At 42.2% G+C, this 19,038-nt stretch overlaps 1 protein-coding gene across 2 annotated transcripts in view; it reads left to right on the top strand.

Annotated features, from left to right (window-relative positions):
* EGFR (epidermal growth factor receptor) overlaps nucleotides 1–19,038 on the top strand; it is a 223,239-nt gene that overhangs the window by 160,631 nt on the left and 43,570 nt on the right. For both annotated transcript variants that reach the window (XM_010587150.3, XM_010587149.3), the window contains exons 7-15: nucleotides 1,038–1,179; nucleotides 2,817–2,933; nucleotides 5,682–5,808; nucleotides 5,911–5,984; nucleotides 6,855–6,945; nucleotides 11,340–11,539; nucleotides 13,002–13,134; nucleotides 14,845–14,935; nucleotides 16,862–17,019. In XM_010587150.3, the coding sequence (XP_010585452.1) occupies nucleotides 1,038–1,179; nucleotides 2,817–2,933; nucleotides 5,682–5,808; nucleotides 5,911–5,984; nucleotides 6,855–6,945; nucleotides 11,340–11,539; nucleotides 13,002–13,134; nucleotides 14,845–14,935; nucleotides 16,862–17,019 (1,133 nt within the window). The remainder of the gene's footprint in view (nucleotides 1–1,037; nucleotides 1,180–2,816; nucleotides 2,934–5,681; nucleotides 5,809–5,910; nucleotides 5,985–6,854; nucleotides 6,946–11,339; nucleotides 11,540–13,001; nucleotides 13,135–14,844; nucleotides 14,936–16,861; nucleotides 17,020–19,038) is intronic.

Raw genomic sequence — 19,038 nt, 5'->3', positions numbered from 1 at the left:
TATTGTTTTGCTTAGTTCTCATTACAAATCTAGAGAATTGATACTGTAACATCTCCTAAAACATACAGAGATGTTAAGAGACCAATTCAGAGCCACACAGATTTGAGTGGCATGGCTGGGACTACATTTGGATTTTCTGACCCTAATCCTTCTGCTCTTTCCACCGCCTTAAAAGATACTCCTGAGCTGCATCCTCCTATGGGGTCTCAAAGTACGCACTTTCGTCCCTGTTAGCGGAAAAAGCTGTAATGTAAAGCCTCAGTTGCCCCTACTAGGCTGTGGACAACTCACACAGGTGCCCCTCCGATGGACAGCAGCTTGGAAGTCCTCCCAACACCAGGGCTAGAAGATATGATGCCTAAAGGCAGCCCCAAGATCACAGGGTGCTCCCTGAGGGTGATGGGGCCCCCCTTCCAAATAAGGAGACCCACTTTAAGCTTTAACCCACCAGATTGGCCTGGCTCAGCCCACAGGAAGCCTCTACATTCTGAAGCCAAAGAAGACAGGACTGATTCTAATGTACAGCTTCAAGGAAACGAGTGTGCATGAGACGCTTAGGAAGAGCAGCCCTGTATTTGGCCATCCATTTTGTATGACACCCTTCCTAGTTAAGACATCTGCAGTTTGGCAATAAGTTTAAAATCTATCCTGAAGTGTTCTTTATAAGGGAAACCCAATATAAATTGTATTTAAATGTAATTTCACTCCAAGACTACTGCCGTAATGTGTCAACTCTTTCATCATTTTATAAACTAATAAAGAAGAGATTAGTGTTTCCTCTGATCAGAATCATAAATTATCAGAGATAGGACAGTATTTTAAGAAAAAACGTGTATATACTTTTAAGAGAAAGATCTTTCTGACTCTACTGAAAGAACAGTCCTAGATTTTTCCACTCTCATTAACACCTAAGCATTAAGATCTGTGTCAGGAGCTTCAGGGAAGAAATCAGCAATGGTGCTATGCCTCATTCGTTTCGGGCACCAAGTGTCCTTGCCTGGTCTGACCCTGCTGGCTTGCCATCCTTCCTGTGACAGATCTGCCGAAAGTTTCGAGATGAAGCCACATGCAAGGACACTTGCCCGCCACTGATGCTCTACAACCCCACCACATACCAGATGGATGTTAACCCAGAGGGAAAATACAGCTTTGGCGCCACATGTGTGAAGAAGTGCCCACGTGAGTTCAGCACATGTAAAACCTTTTGATGTATCAAGTATCAGTTTCCTATTGTGTCTGCTACGTTCAACCCTTGAGTACCCTTGTCTCAGGCTGTCTTTGTGCCTTTTATGTGGTAGGTTGGTATGTTTGCCTCATTGTCAGGTGGTTACAAGTGTACTGTGAAGTGAAGAGATGAAGGGCCAGGTCCCTGCTGCAGAGCATAGTGACATGCTGAATAGCAAACACTGCTCCCTGAGATCCACACTGCCCCCCTCACAGGGTGAGGTAATGGGATCTTGTGCTACGGAGGCCAGGCTGCGTACCAGGCGAAAGACGCCTGCTGCTGGGCCCCCTGGGTGCTGAGGGCCCACTGTAGTGGCCCAGAGTGTTCAGCTGTCTGATTGTCAGCAAGCCATAGCCCACTGGCCCATTTTACTGTGTAGCTCTTATATTGTGTAGCTCTTTATTGAACAGGACACTAGATTAGACAGTATGCCTTCTTTAGTGCTTAAAATTCTGATGAAAGGTAGACCTCTTAGGCATATTGCAGAATTTTTTGTCTTTGTTTGGGTTTGGATTTTGATTGTTTATTTTTGCACTCTAGTAGTGGCTGTACTATTTAGGGAAATGGAGATATGAATTATTTCCTAATACAAAAAGTATAGAGTTGGTTAGTTAAAGGGCTTTAGAAACCAATCTTGATATCTGAAAGATGAGATGAGCTAAGAAAAATTTTTAAAAGAACAATTATGAGGGAGAGGTTTGCCCTACCAAATTTGTGTACATGAAAAAAAATGAAAATCTGTACAGAAAGAAATAATAATTAAATACACTAAAAAGCCAATGTGAGGTAGATGAGAACTAGGATAAAAATTTGCCACAATGTATAAAAAGATATAATCTTTGAGAGGAAGCTTAATAGAGAGAGCTTAAAAATCCACAAGAAAACACTAAGAGCCTAACAAACCACAGAAGAAGACTGTTTTTTGAAGAGAACGAAAGCAGACAGTTCACAGAAGAAAAATGACAAATGTCCAGTATATTTTTGAGTATCTAGCTGGAGAATTAAAAACAGAGACACGTAGAGTTACTAAAAAAATTTTTTTCAAAGTTAATAAAAGTAAATTTCTCTATGGGTAAAGGAGACAGGAAAAAGAAGAGCCCCTTGGTCCCTCCAGTACCCCACCTGTAAAGTGTTTCCAGATCTGAACAACACCCCTGAAGGGAAAACTAAACATCTTCCGCAAGAAGGAAGTACAACCTCAAGCACAGCAGCTTCAGTGGAAGAGCAGTCTTTGTTTTGGGTCGCCTACTTTTTAATAAATACTCACGCCTTGACTGTAAGTGCTGCAGATAGAACCTACAGGGGAAAAAAATGAGCTTCAAATAGGGGCTTTAAGCTTGTGAGCACACATGGTGTTTTCTCCCTCACGCTTTTATTTCCTGCCTGTGATGACATATCTCCATTTCTCCATATTACAGTCTAGAGCGCCGTTAGGCTCTTGACTTGATTCCTTTTCTGTTTGCAACCTATCATTCTTTGTCTTCGAGTCAAGGGATTATGGGTCCTTTTCATCAGCCCCTTTGGAGTGGGACGTGAGACCCATGAACACCTGGTGCCGCTTTCACCACCTGCTTTCATGTCTCGTCCTCAGATAACTATGTGGTGACAGACCACGGGTCGTGTGTCCGGTCCTGCGGTTCCGACAGCTATGAGATGGAGGAGGATGGAGTCCGCAAGTGTAAAAAGTGTGAGGGGCCTTGTCGCAAAGGTAGGAAGTAACCTGGGCTCTCCCTCTGGTAGTGGGGCTGTGTTATTTCACCCTTCACCCAGGCCCCTCAGCATCACACTTGAAAGAGCTTTGAATAAATCTTTCTTCATTTTCTTTATGTATCGTATGCTATATACATCAAGTATCCCCGATGTCAGTTTTCACCTACTTGTCTTTTATTTAGAAAATTTTTGCCAAATTGCTTGCACTCTGTACATATTTGGATTTCTCTGTGTGTGTGTTTGTGTGTGTGTGTGTGTTTTACTGAATCTTGTAACCGTTAGTAGCAGATATTGTAAGACTTCTCCCCTAAATAATGTCAGCGTACATTTCCTGTAAACACGAACATTCTTCCATATAACCAAGGACAGTTTCACACTCGGATACTTAATATGGATGCCATGCAGTTTCCTCATGTTCCCTTTAATTCTCATTTCCCCCTAATGTCCCAAAAAGTCATTTGTAGTTGCTTCTCTTTTTCTTGTTCTTGAACCCCGCAAAGGGTCATGGGCTTTATTTAGGTATCTTGTCTCTGTAATCTCTGTAATCTTCTTTAATTAGGAAGAGTTTCTGAGCTCCCCACTGCCTCCACTTTTTTTTTAGATCTTGCATGACATTGATTTTTTTTTAATTTTAATAGACTTTATTTATTTTAGAGCAGTGTGAAGATTATAGCAAAATTGAGCAGAAAGTACAGAATTCCTATATACTCCTCTCCTCCCTACACAGTTTCTCCTGGTGGCGCAGTGGTTAAGATCTCAGCTGCTAACCAAAAGGTCGGCAGTTCGAATCCACCAGCTGCACCTTGGAAACCCTATGGGGCAGTTCTGCTCCATCCCATAGGGTCACTATGAGTCAGAATCGACTCAACAGCAATGGGTTTGATTTTGGGGGTTTTGTCTTGATGTGGTACATTTGTTGCAATCAATAAACCAGTGTTGATACATGATTTTTTACCGAAGTCCATAGTTTACATTAGGGTTCTCCCTTTGTGTTGTTCAGTCCCATGGGTTTTGACAAATGCTTAATGCCATGTGTCCACCACTACAGTATCATACAGAGAAACCACCTTCCTTATTTTTTTAACCACCTGATTCTGGATTGTCAGTCAGATGCTTTGAAATTCTAAACAAGCCTGGTACCGAATTTCACAACCAATGGTGGATTAGATTCAGCAATATAGAAGGCTCAGGTGAGCCATTCAAGACAGGCCTCATGGGATCCCCTGCTCAGAACAAGAGCTGAGGCCAGCCCACAGGGGCGAGGCAGGAGGCACATGGAGATCCAGCATGGGCAGGCTGGAAGGTTCTGCAGCAGAGTCGGCATCAGGAGCTCTTTTTGCAAGTAGCGAGTGGACTCCTGAAAGAGATCAGAGCACAGAGGAGGTGGTGGAGAAGCAGGACGTCCTCGGGAAGGCCTGGAAGTGGGCAAGGGCCCCATCCCTAAAGGAAGAGGGTGAGGGAGTAGCTTGCAGTCCGCTTTGGGGATACAATTAGATTTTCAGTGATCATGCTTAGAGGTCAAGTACTATAAGTTTCCACGTGGTAGCAAAAATTGTTCTTCGTATTCCAGAGAGGGAGCATTGTAGTGGAGAGATAAGTTTCATGACGGAGATGGAATTTGGATGGGAATTCAGAAATGGATATGAATTAATAAATGGACTCAGGATGCATGCATGGAAAGGGGCATTCCAGACAGATGTAGCAATGAAACACAGGTGAACACACAGTAGAAAACAGGCAGCTAACAACCTGGTAAAGGTTATTACAGTATTTCCCTACGGTGTAACATTAGTTGGCCATTAAAAACCATGTTTGCGAATAGTTTTAATGATATGAGAAAGATTCACAGCATAATACATGAAAAAAATATATTAAATATCTGCTGTGATATAGCCATAGAGAAGAACTGGAAGGAAATTTTCCAAGATATTAAATGTAGGTACAGGAATTTCTGGTTATTTTTCCCTTCTTATTCATCTGTGTTTTTGACAGTTTCTTAAATAAATATATCTTACCTTTTTTTTTTATTGTGGCGAGTATATATGTAACAAAACATATCCCATTTCAGAATTCTTCAGATGTACAGTTTAGTGGCATTAATTATGTTCAACATGTTATTCAACCATCACCTTACACTTACAATATAAAAAAAAAAAATCTGTGTATTACTTTTTTAAAAGAGCTGCAGGACCAAGTTGGGGCAATGGAAAGACTTTGAAGGAGGAGTCTGAGGAGGTCTCTATTTACAGCTCTGCTCAGAAGCAGCACTAACAACTGTAGGCGGAGTGTGCCATCATGGAGAGAAACTAGAGGAAGTAAACTATACCATAGCCCAAGTGAGAAATAGGAGGAGAATGCAGGTCCATGCGGGCACTGACAGTGTCTCCTTCTATCACCATAGTAACCCCAAAGCCTGCCAAGTACCTGGTCCCCAGTGGGCCTCCAGAAGTGTTTGCTGAATGAGTGAAGGAATGAATGACTGACGACATGGTGGAGAGTCCTCACTGCTAGAATTCCCTTACTGCTGTTGAACGCTGCAGGTGCCGTGGATTTAATTCCAACTCATGGAGACCCCATGTATGTCAGAGTAGAGCTGTGCTCCATAGGGTTTTCCATGGCTGATCTTTTCTAAAGTGAATCACCAACCCTTTCTTCCAAGGTGCCTGTGGGTGGGCCCAAACCACCTACCTAGTTATTCTCAATTCAACAAATGTGAATGAAATAAACATCTCTCTTGTCTTAACAGTTTGTAATGGCATTGGAATTGGTGAGTTTAAAGACACACTTTCCATAAATGCTACAAATATTAAACACTTCAGAAATTGCACCTCTATCAGTGGAGACCTTCATATCCTCCCAGTAGCATTTAAGGGGTAAGTAACAGATAAAGTTACTTGTATAGACAGAAAAAAAAAAATCTGCTTTTTAAATTGGACTTGATAGTTAATCCCTAGTTATTTTGTTATTTGTTTCAGTGACTCCTTCACACGCACTCCACCTCTAGATCCAAAGGAACTGGATATTCTAAAAACCGTAAAAGAAATAACAGGTTTGTACTGTCATACTAGATGAATATAAGTGGGAAGTCAGGGTTTCATACAGAGAACTTTTGGATGTCTTTGCTTTTCCTTCAGCATACAAACGTTTCTTCTAAAAGCCTTCCTTTAATAACTAGTTCTTTGATATTTCTTAAAAATGCAATTTCCCCTGCTCAGACAACACTAAGCCACGACTCAAGTCATTCAGGACTTCATGTGAACATGTCTAGCCCCTCATTCTTCGCAGCTTAGACCAGCCATCTTGATGGATACATACTTCAGTGGGTAGAGGGTGAGGATGGGTAAGAAAGTGAGGAAACACTGTGGGCCTCAAAGTCTTGTCAACCAGATTTCAAATCCTTGCTTGGCCATTGACAGGACATTGGTTAGTGACTAGCATCCAAGCTCCATTTTGTTCATCTCCAAAAAGGGAATAATTAGGCCTAAATAGCAAGGTTATTTTGAGCATTGGATTTATATAAGGAAAACATGTAAATTTTCATATATGTAATAACAGTTCAATAAATGGCAGCTTTAACTGGGAGGAGGAACCTGTTTGGTGTAGTTAAGTGTAGAGCCCAGAAAGGGTCTCAGGGTCACAGCACAATGGGGACAGCCTGTTGGGTGGGGTTAGGCTTTAGGAGAGCTGTAACAAGGAATGTGTAATTCCATGGAAGAAGCAGCACACCTCTTAAAAAGTTTTGCCTTGGATTGGGCATGCATGTGTGTGTATATTTTCAATCAAGATGTTAAAAAGAATCAAATCTCAAGTTTTCATATTTACTGAACATATTATAGTCTGTGAGAATCTTAGAATAACGTCACATACAAAAAAGGAATGTGGAAGTGGCGTATGTCTGAGCCTGCCTTCTGCCTTATAGGGTTTTTGCTGATTCAGGCTTGGCCTGTAAACAAGACTGACCTCCACGCTTTTGAGAACCTAGAAATCATACGCGGCAGAACAAAGCAACAGTAAGTTGACCATGCCGAAGCCTGGCTGGTTTTTTATTTTTTTATATTAGAATACTGATTACTTAATATATGCATTGCTTTCCAAAATGTATCCTGGCTATGCATTTCTGATACTAAACATGCAGCTAATGATGCTTTCCAGAAATCCACCTTCACCCTGAATTCTCAGGAATACTTCCTTTGCCCAAGTTTCACACAGCAATGAGAGATTTATACCAGTTTTCTTGGATGACTGGTAACATGTACCACCATGCTTAGTTTTCAGGATATAAACAAGATAAGCATTATTTTTCTTTTCAAAATGAGAAGTCCAGCGATACACAATCCAGGGTTCCACAATATTGTCAGGCTCCAAGCCAACTGCTCTACCGTATGTAGGGCATGGCCCTCAGCCTTATATTCCTAAGAAGGTTGTCATAGTGTCAGCCATTGTGTCCACGTTCCAGGAACTTGGAGGGAGAACAGACAAAGAGCAATGGGGGACATGCAGCTGAGTACACCTCCTGTTCACCACTGAGAAACTCCGCCTACACCTTATTATCTTAAACCACATTACATGGCCACTCCTCTTCACCAGAACTGGGACATGTATTTTGTTGCAAAAAAATAAAGAAAGCAAGGTGGGGTGGAGGCAGGGGAGGGGAGGAGAGAGAAGGGGAGGCAAGGAAAGAAACAGACATGGCCTGGAGTGAGGGCGAGACAGGTCTGCTCTTGGGGTTACCCGGATTCTCCATAAGCCCTCCACATTCACTCTCAAAGTGGTTGGCGAGGGATATGTTTACAGTGGTATACTGGGTGAGTGTGTGTGAGTAACCTGCTTCAGTGTGCCACTAATTAATAGGTTACTTCTAATATCTGTTTGCTGGCTAACACCCCAGGTTGCCATAACAGAGCCGTGGAGGCAGGACCAGGCGCAGCAGAAATACATTTTCATCCAGAATGATCTCCTTGGTGGCCTTGAGTCAAACATAGTCACTGTTTACAAGAGAGAGGAAAAAAACAGTGTTTTGATGTTTCTCTAGTGGGAACTCATGGAGAATCTCAACACACTGACCAGGCAGTAAATTCCAAGCATTTTTTTTAATACATTGCTTTAATACATGTCCAGGGAGAGCAGGAATCTTCTCGAACCCTAGGGCCACATGGACAATGGCAGTATTCTCATAGTAAGCACATTCCAGTCCTCTGTGTCTTTCATAGTTCCTTCCAAAGTGATTAAACTGCTCTAGCCTAATTTTAGGAGTCCCTGGATGGTGCAGATGGTTAAGTGCTAGACTACTAACTGCAACGTTGACAGTTCAGGCACACCCAGAGGCACCTCAGAAGTAAGGCCTGGCTATCTACTTTCAAAAAGTCACAGTCTAAAACCAAATGGAGCACACAGTTCTGTGCACATATGGGATTGCTGTGAATCGGGATCGATTTGAAGGCAACTAACAATAGCAGCCTAGTTTTACAAGTTAATTTCTTATTTTACTGGTTTAAAAAAAAATCACCTGCCCAAGATATTTCTCTCCTTGTCCACCTGTACCATTTTTCTCTGCCCTGTCATCAATCCAGTCTCTGCCTCCCCTTAGTCGAATTGCAAGTCTCAGTCCCTACTCTCCACCTCCCAGCACCCCACCTCCCTAGTGAGACAGGTGGGGAAGTGCGAAGGGAAGGGACACTCCCCTTCTTCCTGTGGAGGGCTTGTCCCCTCATGGAGGATCATCACCCCAACCCAGGACAGGAACATGAGCCACTGAGCCGCCCGCCCTTCACTTTGGCAGAAATTGTTTCTGCCTCCAAAGAGAGTCAGCATTTGTTATCAGCCTTCCAAGCCATTATACTGAGCAACCATCTGCAGAGATGGAGAGGACTCTGGACAGTGTCTTGCATTTAAAATCACCAGTCTCATTGTTGATGTTCCACCATTATCAGGCTATTCCCTGGAGACCTGGAGACTTTCCAGAGATGTGTTGGAAGGTCATGCATCAGGCAATTGCTCAGTAATGCTGCCAGGACAGGAAAAGGAAGAGGAAGGAAGAAGCTAGCTTAGAGTTTCAGCAAAGGGTCAAGAGGAAAGATTGAGGAGCAGAGTGCCTCAGTGTATTGGCAGTAAGAACCCAGGCAGGAAAGGGAGGTGCAAGGAGACAGGAAGCCCCATGTATCTGAAGCCCATCTGTGAGCGGGGCTGGGGGGGACAAAGCTTTGCACAGAAGGGGGATTGATAGGTGGGCATTGTAAAAAGCTACATGTTTCATGTTATGTCTTATTATTCAAAGTGCAGAACGTAACCACCATTAAGAAGTTGGAAGAAAGCAGGGTTATCATGGATGTCTTTTTACTCCCAGGAGAAGTCTATTCTTGGCGCGTTCTTGGTGCGTTCTCCTGAAAGAGAGGAAAAGGTGAATTGATGCCAGGGAACCACCAGAGGCCCATAAGGAGGTCCTTGAGTGGCCATGGATGGTAGACCCTGTTCTCTCGGCATCATAAGGGAGACTGTCTCCATCAGCTACTGAGGCAGGCTGACCTGATTTCAGGTGTGACTCATCCCAAAGCGAGACGTGTGCAGCTGGTGGGAAAGAATCACTGCCCACCAGAGTCAGGTGGCAGGTGCAGCCCGCCGACACTGGGCCCCTCACCTCTCTCAAGAACCAGGATAAGGGGGCAGAGGTGGAGGGAGAAATGGTTGGAAGAGAGAGAGAAACAGGGAGAGAAAACCAAAAAAACCAAACCCCTTGCTGTCAAGTTGATTCCAACTCATAGCGACCCTATAGGACAGAGTAGAACTGCCCCATAGTTTCCAAGGAGCACCTGGTGGATTTGAACTGCCAACCTATTGGTTAGCAGCATAGTACTTAACCACTACAACAGGGAGGAGTCTCCAAATTATGTGTTAAACCTTTGTAACCCAACCCCTTATTTATCAGTCTCTTCATTGAGCCTTGTCTTAGCTAGCCCATCTGTTCCCCATTACTGGTGTCAAATGAGCTTCCTAAAAATGCAAATCTCTTTCCTGTTATCTGCTACCATTTTCAAACAACTATCCAAACTCCTCTACTAGGTGCACAAGGCCTTCTGTGCCCTGACCTCGTCCACCCTCCTCAGACCCGTCACCCATCCTTCCTGCCTCATGTTTATGGTCCACCCGTTGCATGTGTTTCTCTGCACACATCATGTGATTTCTTCCCTCCTGCTCCTGTCGTGTGGTTCCTCGGCAAGCCCCTTTAGTCTGGATAACTTCTACACCTGCTTTTCGCTCAGTCCTTTGATGAACACATTGTAGAGTCCTAGTACAGCACTGGGTGGTGGAGAAAATAGGAGTTCCTGCGCTCAAGGTCGTCACAATCTTGATGTTGTTATGTGCCATCAAGTCAATTCTGATTCACAGTGACCTCATAGGAGAGAGTAGAACTGCCCCATAGGGTTTCCTAGGCTGTAATCTTCATGGGAACAGATCACCAGGTCCTTTCTCCTATGGAGCCACTGGGTGCATTTGACATGCCATCCTTCCAATTAGCAGCTGAACACTTGACCATTGTGCCCAGGGCTTCTTGCCCCAATCTTAGACACCACCTTTCAAGGAAGCCTTCAAAGTCCCTCAGCAGGCTTTATGATGCTCACATATTTCAGTATTGCTGTACTCATCACAGGAGTCTCTGGGTGGTGTGAATAATTAATATGCTCAGCTGCTAACCCAAAGGCTGGTGGTTCAAGTCTACCTGGAGAAGCCTCAGAAGAAAGGCCTAGAAATCTACTTCCAAAAAAGTTAGCAGTGGAAAACCCTATGGAGCGCAGTTCTACTCTTACACACATGGGGTCACCATGAATGAGAATCAACTCCATACCAACTGGTTTGGTACTCATACCACTGAGTTAAAATTATGTGTCCATATAGTTGTATCTCCATGAGACAGAGAATGCCTTGAGAACAGGAAACGTGCTCTCAACCAACATAAAACTTGAGACATGCTTTCTCAAAAAAAGTTTGTTCAATAAATTCATGTATATGGATGGATGGATGATGGATGGACGGATGGACGGATGGCCAGATGGTTTGGATGGATGGTATATTTGGATGTTTGAGGGATTAGAAAATGTTTTCAATTCCCAGGCAAAACAAACATGCCATAAATAAAACAATGACTTTCAAGACACAATTATTCAGCCCCAGCGCTAAGCACTGGGTTATAGATACTAAAATGAACAAGGAACTGGATTATCCCTGGAGAAGCTGAAAAAACTCCTGCCATTTTCAAAAGTTGCAGTGCATACTTTTCAGCAGTGTGGCTTGCACTCCGTGGAAAATGTTTGTCGTAAATCTAAGGCTGTCCAGTAAAACAAAATGGAGTTCTTAGTGATAGAATGTTGTCCTTATCTTTCACATGTTATTTTTCTTCCCATCAACATAGTGGTCAGTTTTCTCTTGCGGTTGTTGGCCTGGACATAACGTCTTTGGGATTACGCTCTCTCAAGGAAATAAGTGATGGAGACGTGATAATTTCAGGAAACCGAAAACTGTGCTATGCAAATACAATAAACTGGAAAAAACTATTTGGGACTTCAAGACAGAACACCAAAATTATAAACAACAGAGGCGAGAAGGACTGCAGTAAGTAACGATCTTCCCTTTTGATTATGGAGATTGTTCAAAGAGACCATTTATTTTTATTTATAATATTGAAGGACCATTCTCAAGCATTTCAGTTATTTCTTTCATTCCTTAAGAAGTAAATTAACCACATCTATTTTTTACCACGGCCTCCACCAGACTGAGTCCAGCACAACTGGAAGGTGCCCAGCTACCACCACCGACTGCTCTGACGAGGATCACAGTAGGGGGTCCCAGACAGAGCTGGAGGAAAATGTAGAACAAAATTCTAACTCACAAAACAAGACCAGGCTTACGGGTCTGATAGGGACTGGAGAAACCCTGAGAGCCCCCAGACACCCTTCTAGCTCAGCGGTGAAGTCACTCCTGTGGTTCACCCTTCAGCCAAAAATTAGGCACATAAAACAAAATGAGACTAAAGGGGCACACCAGCCCAGGGGCAAGGAGTAGAAGGCAGGAGGGAACAGGAAAGCTTGTAAAAGGGAACCCAAGGTTGAGAAGGGAGAGTGTTGACATGTAGTGGGGTTGTTAACCAATGTCATAAAACAATACGTGTACTAATGTTTAATGAGAAAGTAGTTTGTTCAGTAAAACTTCATCTAAAGTATAATTAAAAAAAAAAGAATTAAAGAAATCAATACATTCCTAACTGAGAAGTTACCATATGAAGTTCATCAACATTGTTTCTAGATCATTCCCACTTCATAGAATGAATTTCCCTTGAGTCTTAGACTGCCAATTATTTGTAATACTGACTGAATTTATTATTAATTAAATTAGATTTTAGCTTTAGGTTTCTTCCTGCTTCTTTCAACCCCTAATGACTATACACACACACAGAACACACATGTGCGAGCGCACACACACACACACACAAGAATGGTATTAACATTTAGCACTAACATTTCCTATTCTGGATTTAGAGCCCCAAACCAGCTTTTGAAGCTAGGGAATGCATTGCAGCCTGGTGAGGAGACCCTGGCCCCTGTCAGAAGCAGACCTGAGTTCAAATCCTGACTCTGTCCCTTTCTAGCTGTGAGACCTCGGCCAATTTACTTGATCTCTTCAGACTTCAAATTTCTCATCCATGAAATGGAGATGGTAATGCTTACCATGCCCCAATGCTATGGAGAGAATTAAATGGCATTCTGGATGCAACGCCCTTAGCAGGTGCCAAACACATAATGAACAATCGGCAAACCTTCCCTGTTATTGCCTTCATCCTGGTATTATCAGCAAAGTACTGAACAGGTCTAGTTTAGGGTACCCTCAGTAGAGAAATAGAGAACTTGCTGTCAGCCTCCCAGGGAGCCCATTTTGTGTCATTACTTCTTTCTGGAGACCCCCAGGGCACTACTCAGGGTCACAGAGAACAGAACATCCATTGCTAAAGGTGTCGTCTCCAGTGGTCACTCTGATCTCTAGCCCATGCCTGACACCATGGCACTCATTCTGTTTGCAGAGGCCGTAGGCTACGTTTGTAATCCCTTGTGCTCATCAGAGGGCTGCTGGGGCCCGGAACCCAAAGACTGCGTCTCCTGCCGCAATGTCAGCCGAGGCCGAGAGTGTGTGAACAAGTGCAATATTCTGGAGGGGTAAGACGGTTGTTTTTAACCCCTTTTTTTTTTTTAATCAAAAAATAAAACCCAGGATTGTTTTAAAGGTTTACAGTTACTCAGCTTGATTCTTTTCCCTTTTTTGGCAAACTGTTAACCACTGTAGAAAATAATTTTTTTTTTATTATTATTGCTTATTAGGATCCTGCAAAGTAAAGTTACCTTGTTACCCTCCTTCGAGTTTTAATCAAAATCCTTCCAGGTGCAAGATAAGCTCATTTCCTGTTCTGCTCTTAGCAGAAAGGAACACCATCCTCTGTAGAATTATTTCAAATCTGAAATAATTAACTTCTAGAACCTTCTTTTCTGGAAGTAGGTTATATTTTTCTAAGCTTCGCAGAGTTCCCAAAACAAGTAGAACAGTCATAAATAGTTCTTATGCCACAACCATGGCCATTTGGTCTTTGCAGTACACTGTTGCTGATGCATCAAAATATATTAATAGAAATTATATTTCCTGGTTAATATTTGTTTTCTGCTCATGGACAAAGAAATAATCATGTAAGTGTTTGTTGAATTTAGTTGCAATCAGTAGAAAGTACAGTCTGTCGATACTATGAGAGTCTTGATATTGATGTAAGGCTTTAAATGACCACAAATAATGACTAGAAATAAATTAATAAAAGAGTAAAGGTAAGGGATAGAGGCCGAAGCAAAGTTTAAAAATTTAAAGAAAAAGAGATGCTGTGATAGAGAAGAGCTGAAAGGTATTACAGATGGCTGAAGGACATCTTACATCCTTTTCATACTTGAGGCATGGGCCACAGCATTTCCCAGAATTTTTCAAGGGCAGGATGAGAAGACCAAGTTCAGTCTGTAGGAATCCTTTAGCTGATATGTTCATTAACCTAACAGAAGAAAAAGGAATACTTGATATACCTGTTTCAGCTCACAAATAAGACATACTGGTGTAATCTTACTGCTATAAATAACTTATGTTTTAAGTGTTCATATCGCTTTTAAAGAGACAAGGCAATTAAAACAACCACATTGGTGGTGCCCTTGAGTCTCTTGAGTTAATGTAGAGAATACTGACGTTCAGCAGACCTGCTGGCTTTTCGAGACTGGCCTCCGCTAGCTGGCGTGGTGACCCCAGAAGAAGCACAGGGAAACAGTCAACGTATGATGCTTGGTTGAATTGATTCCCTTTGTCTGAAAGGAAGGACTCGAGGCACACTTGCAGTGTGTGAACACCCATGGTCACTGTGTGGAGTGAAAGTCTGCAGCTAATTACCAGGCGGATTTCTCTCTTCTTATTTTTTTTTATCAGCTGTCACAACTATTTTGTCTTTTCAATCCAACATCAGCTTCTTGCTTCACATTGATCGGTGTATCAGTGAAGAATGTACTAGCAAAATTTTTTCACACCTGTGTTTCCTGTTTACTGTTTTCACGGGTAACCATTTGAGCAGGTAATATATCCCTCCCTCCTTTTCCCGCTCTTTATTCTACAGTTATCATTTTGGTCCTATTTAATTTAAATATCCATGATTTGGATTCAATCAATGGAATCACTTTATTATATTATAGTCCAACTGAGTCCCAACTGTTTGACCTTTACCTAACATTATTTTGAATTTCTGAGGAAGGCAACCAAGCAGATGGATGGAGACAGTCGTAACCACACAGCATATTGAAGCAGGGTCTCAAGGAATGGCGTTCATCAGTTTCCTTTCTTCCTTCTCTCAGAGAGCCGAGGGAGTTTGTGGAGAAATCCGAGTGCATACAGTGCCATCCTGAATGTCTGCCCCAGCCCATGAATATAACCTGCACGGGACGCGTAAGGAGCACATTTGATTGTCTTCACTCACATTTCATAGGGGAAAAGCTTGCACAGCGGCAGAGAAAGGACAATGACCAAGGTCATTCTGTAGCTGCCAAGGATGCCAAGCCCACTTCTCAGATTAGGAACAGTGTACTCTGACAACCGGGACAAAGTGGCTGTGTTTGATTTGAAATCATCACACAACCCACCTATGACATTTTCAGTCAAACATCCCCAAACAGATTTAATGATGCTATGGTTTCACCATAAAACATGAAAGCCTGCAGTGGGTATTAACTCCTTTTCTAGATGTCATCTCTAGAAGTCATGTTGTTAGCTGCCATCAAGTCAGCCCTGACTCCTGGCAACCCCATGCACAGGAAGATCAGACCATTGTGATCCCTAGGGTTTTCATTGGCTGATTTTCAGAAGCGGATCACTAGGCCTTTCTTCCTGGCCCATCTCAGTCTGGAAGCTTTTCTGAAGCTCATAACAAACATGCAAGCTAGAAGTCTTAGGACTGGGTATATCGTCAGCCAGTTTTCACCATTTCTGACATCTGTCATCATCGCTTCATCATTTTAATCAAACATTGTCAACTTCTTTAATATTAAAAACTTGTTGCCATCAAGTCGATTCCAGCTCATAGAAGAGCTGCTCCATAGGGTTTCCAAGGAGCAGCTGGTGGATTTGAACTGCCAACCTTTTGGTTAGCAGCCGAGCTCTTAACCGCTGTGCCACCATTAATTTATAATCACTTGAAAATTTTTGAAAGAACCCTTAATTCAGAGTTTCATGTGTTCAATGGTAATATTTTTAAAAACGTAAGTGAGAATTCAGGCCCCCCTCATACCAAGGTCTTAGTGTTGTTAACTCAATATTATTTGTATAAGGAGCTCTGTTTGGATTTGAGCTTCAGCAGCTGTATCTACATCTAGTAATTGAAACGTTTTTCAGAAGTTCTCTCAAAATGAGACAGAGATGAAGAGCGTATGGTTTGAGATATAGAGTACCAAATGGCTGATTATAACATGGTGTTTGTTTAAATTTTCACCAATGAAATGAACTAATCGGTGCTATTGACTTGAGTTGTCTGTTGTTCTGGCTCTGGGTATGCTCAGCCTTTGAATAGACACGTTACAGAATGTAGCCACCTGGAAAATCCTACCTTGAACGTTTTAATTTCAGTCCCCTTATGAAGTGCGGGGGACACAACCCAAACAGGCCCACTGCTTTGACTTCTGTAAGTGTTACGAGGACCTTCCACATTTTACAAACCAAACCAAATTTAGCACATTAAACAGTTAATTATGCAGCCACCTAGGCACATGCATTTGTCCCTTCTCATCACTGGGGCAACAAAGATAAGGGTTTTCTTCGATCTTCCTCGGGAAGCCTGCCTTCCCTCAGAGTTACCCTTTATTTTCAAATACGATCTACCAGAAAGTGACCATTAAAGCTATAAATGTGCCTGTGGGTCAGTCAGTATTGTTTTGACAAGGAAAGATGCTCACAACGTATGAAACAAAATGCAATAATTAAACAGTTTAATTTCTTTTATGATTTAATGTCTTACGTGCATTTGAAGCCAGGAAGACTTTTTACTAAGCTATTAACAGTGGTGGAGCCCTGGCAGTGAGTGCTTGAGAGCTGTGGTTGCTAACCTAAAGGTCAGCAGTTCAAATCCACCAGCCACTCCTTGGAAACCTTATGAGGCAGTTCTACTTTGTCCTATAGGATCGCTGTGAGTGGGAATCAACTGGACCGCAACCGGTTTAGTAATTGTGATCACATCAGACGACCTATCACAGAAGACTTGTTTTCTACTTTGAGAACTTCTCAATCATTTGTATATTTTCGTAATAAGTATGTATTTTAAGTAAAACATTACTTCCTTTTTGAAAAAGAAATAGGCATAAATGTTTGTCCGTCTTGATGCAGGGACCTGACAGCTGTATAAAGTGTGCCCACTACATCGACGGCCCCCACTGTGTCAAGACCTGCCCATCAGGGATCCTGGGAGAAAACAACACCCTGGTCTGGAAGTATGCGGATGCCAGTCACGTGTGCCACCTGTGCCATCCAAACTGCACTTTCGGGTGAGTGCAGGTCTAGCCCCTAGAAAAGAAAATGCAGAATAGCAAAGCGTTTCCTCCCTTGCAAATTCATAGATTGAAATGTTTCCAAAATTTCCAGGCAATAAGTTGCAGAAGTTTGTATCTGGGTCAATTGCTTAAGGTGTTTTTGCATTTTGTAAACAGCAGCAGCAATGACGTGTTTGTAGGCAGATGACAGTGCTGGTAGGAATACCTGTCTGTCCCTCATATGTCTATCACGCCAGAGCTCTGTTCTGCAAGGCCAACATGTCCAAACAAGAAAGAATAACCTAGAGCTGGAATGAGAGTGTAGATCCTGCTAGCTACCGCCTCTGCCTCTTATCAAAGATTTCTTACATATCTTTCCAGAATACTGGGGTTAGTACAGGAATTGATTGTTGTTGTTTGGCAGTTAATGAAACTAATATTTCCTAGTTTTTTGCTTAATTGATCACTGAGCTGTTACTAAGTAAATTAAACTTAGTAATTAAAATTAAAACTTATATGCATCTTATTTCCTGGAATGATGAATTTGGCAATCAAACTGGACTATTCCCACAATCAGAAAGGGAAGCTGAGTTTCCATGTGTAATATTTCATGTGTCCTTGTGTCTCTCAAAGTTCTCAACCCTCTTTGTAATTGTTACTTGCTTTCTTTATGTGGATCCAACTCTTACTAGCTGTGTGGTCTTGGACAAGTGTCTTAACCTTTCTCTTCCTCACTTTCCTCATCTGTAAATTAGGATAATAGTGCGTAGCTCACATGATTTTTATAATCATGAGTTAATATGTGTAATGTACTTATAGTAGTGCCTGGAATACAGTGAACACTCAATTACAGTGATAGCAGTGGTGGTGGTGGTGGTGGTAGCGATGGAGGCAGTGATGAAGAGGGCATAGGGATGACCTTGGTGGAAGTGGTGGTGGTGGTGATGGTCATGGTTGTGGTGATAGTGGTAGTGATGGAGGCAGCGATGATGACGGCGTAGGGATGACCTTGGTGGAGGTGATGGTGGTGGTGGTGATGGTCATGGTGGTGGTGATAGTGGAAGTGATGGAGGCAGCGATGATGACGGTGTAGGGATGATCTTGGTGGAGGTGATGGTGGTGGTAGTGGTAGTGATGGTGGTGATAATGACTGTGATGATGATGTTGATTAGTGTTCTTAAGCATTGCAGAATCTTCTAATTAAAAAAAAAAATCATGAGCCCTAAAAATTTTCAAGCATATCCTAAATTTACCAAAATAGAAGTAATGATAGATCTTATAGAAGTGAGCCTAGTAACCTAAAGAAAACACCATCACTGGGCCTGTGTTAAAGAACCAGTCTCATCATCAAACTTTTTGCTAGAATGTTAACAACTCACCAACAATATCTAGCTTGCTTTAAGGCCAGAATGGAGTGTAGCTCTTGGGCCAGAGTGGTTGTGTTAATGTTCCTGGAAGGAAAAATATTTTAATTGTATGCAAGAGTCTAAGCCTGGAGCCAGGTGACCTGGACTTTGGGCTGACTGGTATAATGACCTACCTCTGTCTTTTCCCCTTCCTGGGTCTCAGCCACCGTGGGGGCAAATAGAAGGGCTCCATCATTCGATGACTCTGTAGTCTAGAGGTTTCAATCCTAGGTGACTGCAAAATAAATACCCGGCCAATATTTGAGAAGCCTGGACGTTTCCTCTAATCTTAATCTAATCCTTTGTTTTTGTTTTTTTCCCAGTGATCTTGCAATATTCTCTAAGTTTCCCACCAAAAGAAATAAAAAAAAACAAAACCAATAAATTAATTTAAGAAAGGTTGACATCTTGATAATAGTCTACATTCCCATTCAGGAGATAATATACTTCTCTATCTATCAAAGTCATTTTATTTAAATCTCAATAAGTTTTGTCATTTTCTTTTTTCATGTCATAAGTATTTTGTATTTATTTTTGCTGTTGTGAATTGGATCTTATTTTCCAGTGTATCTTCTAACATTTTATTGTTGATATATAAAAGAGCCCTTTTTTTTTTTAATTTGGTGGG

The sequence above is a fragment of the Loxodonta africana genome, chromosome 8, assembly GCF_030014295.1.
Source record: "Loxodonta africana isolate mLoxAfr1 chromosome 8, mLoxAfr1.hap2, whole genome shotgun sequence".
NCBI classification, from domain to species: Eukaryota; Metazoa; Chordata; class Mammalia; order Proboscidea; family Elephantidae; genus Loxodonta; species Loxodonta africana.
This window is presented reverse-complemented; position numbering and strand designations above follow the sequence as displayed.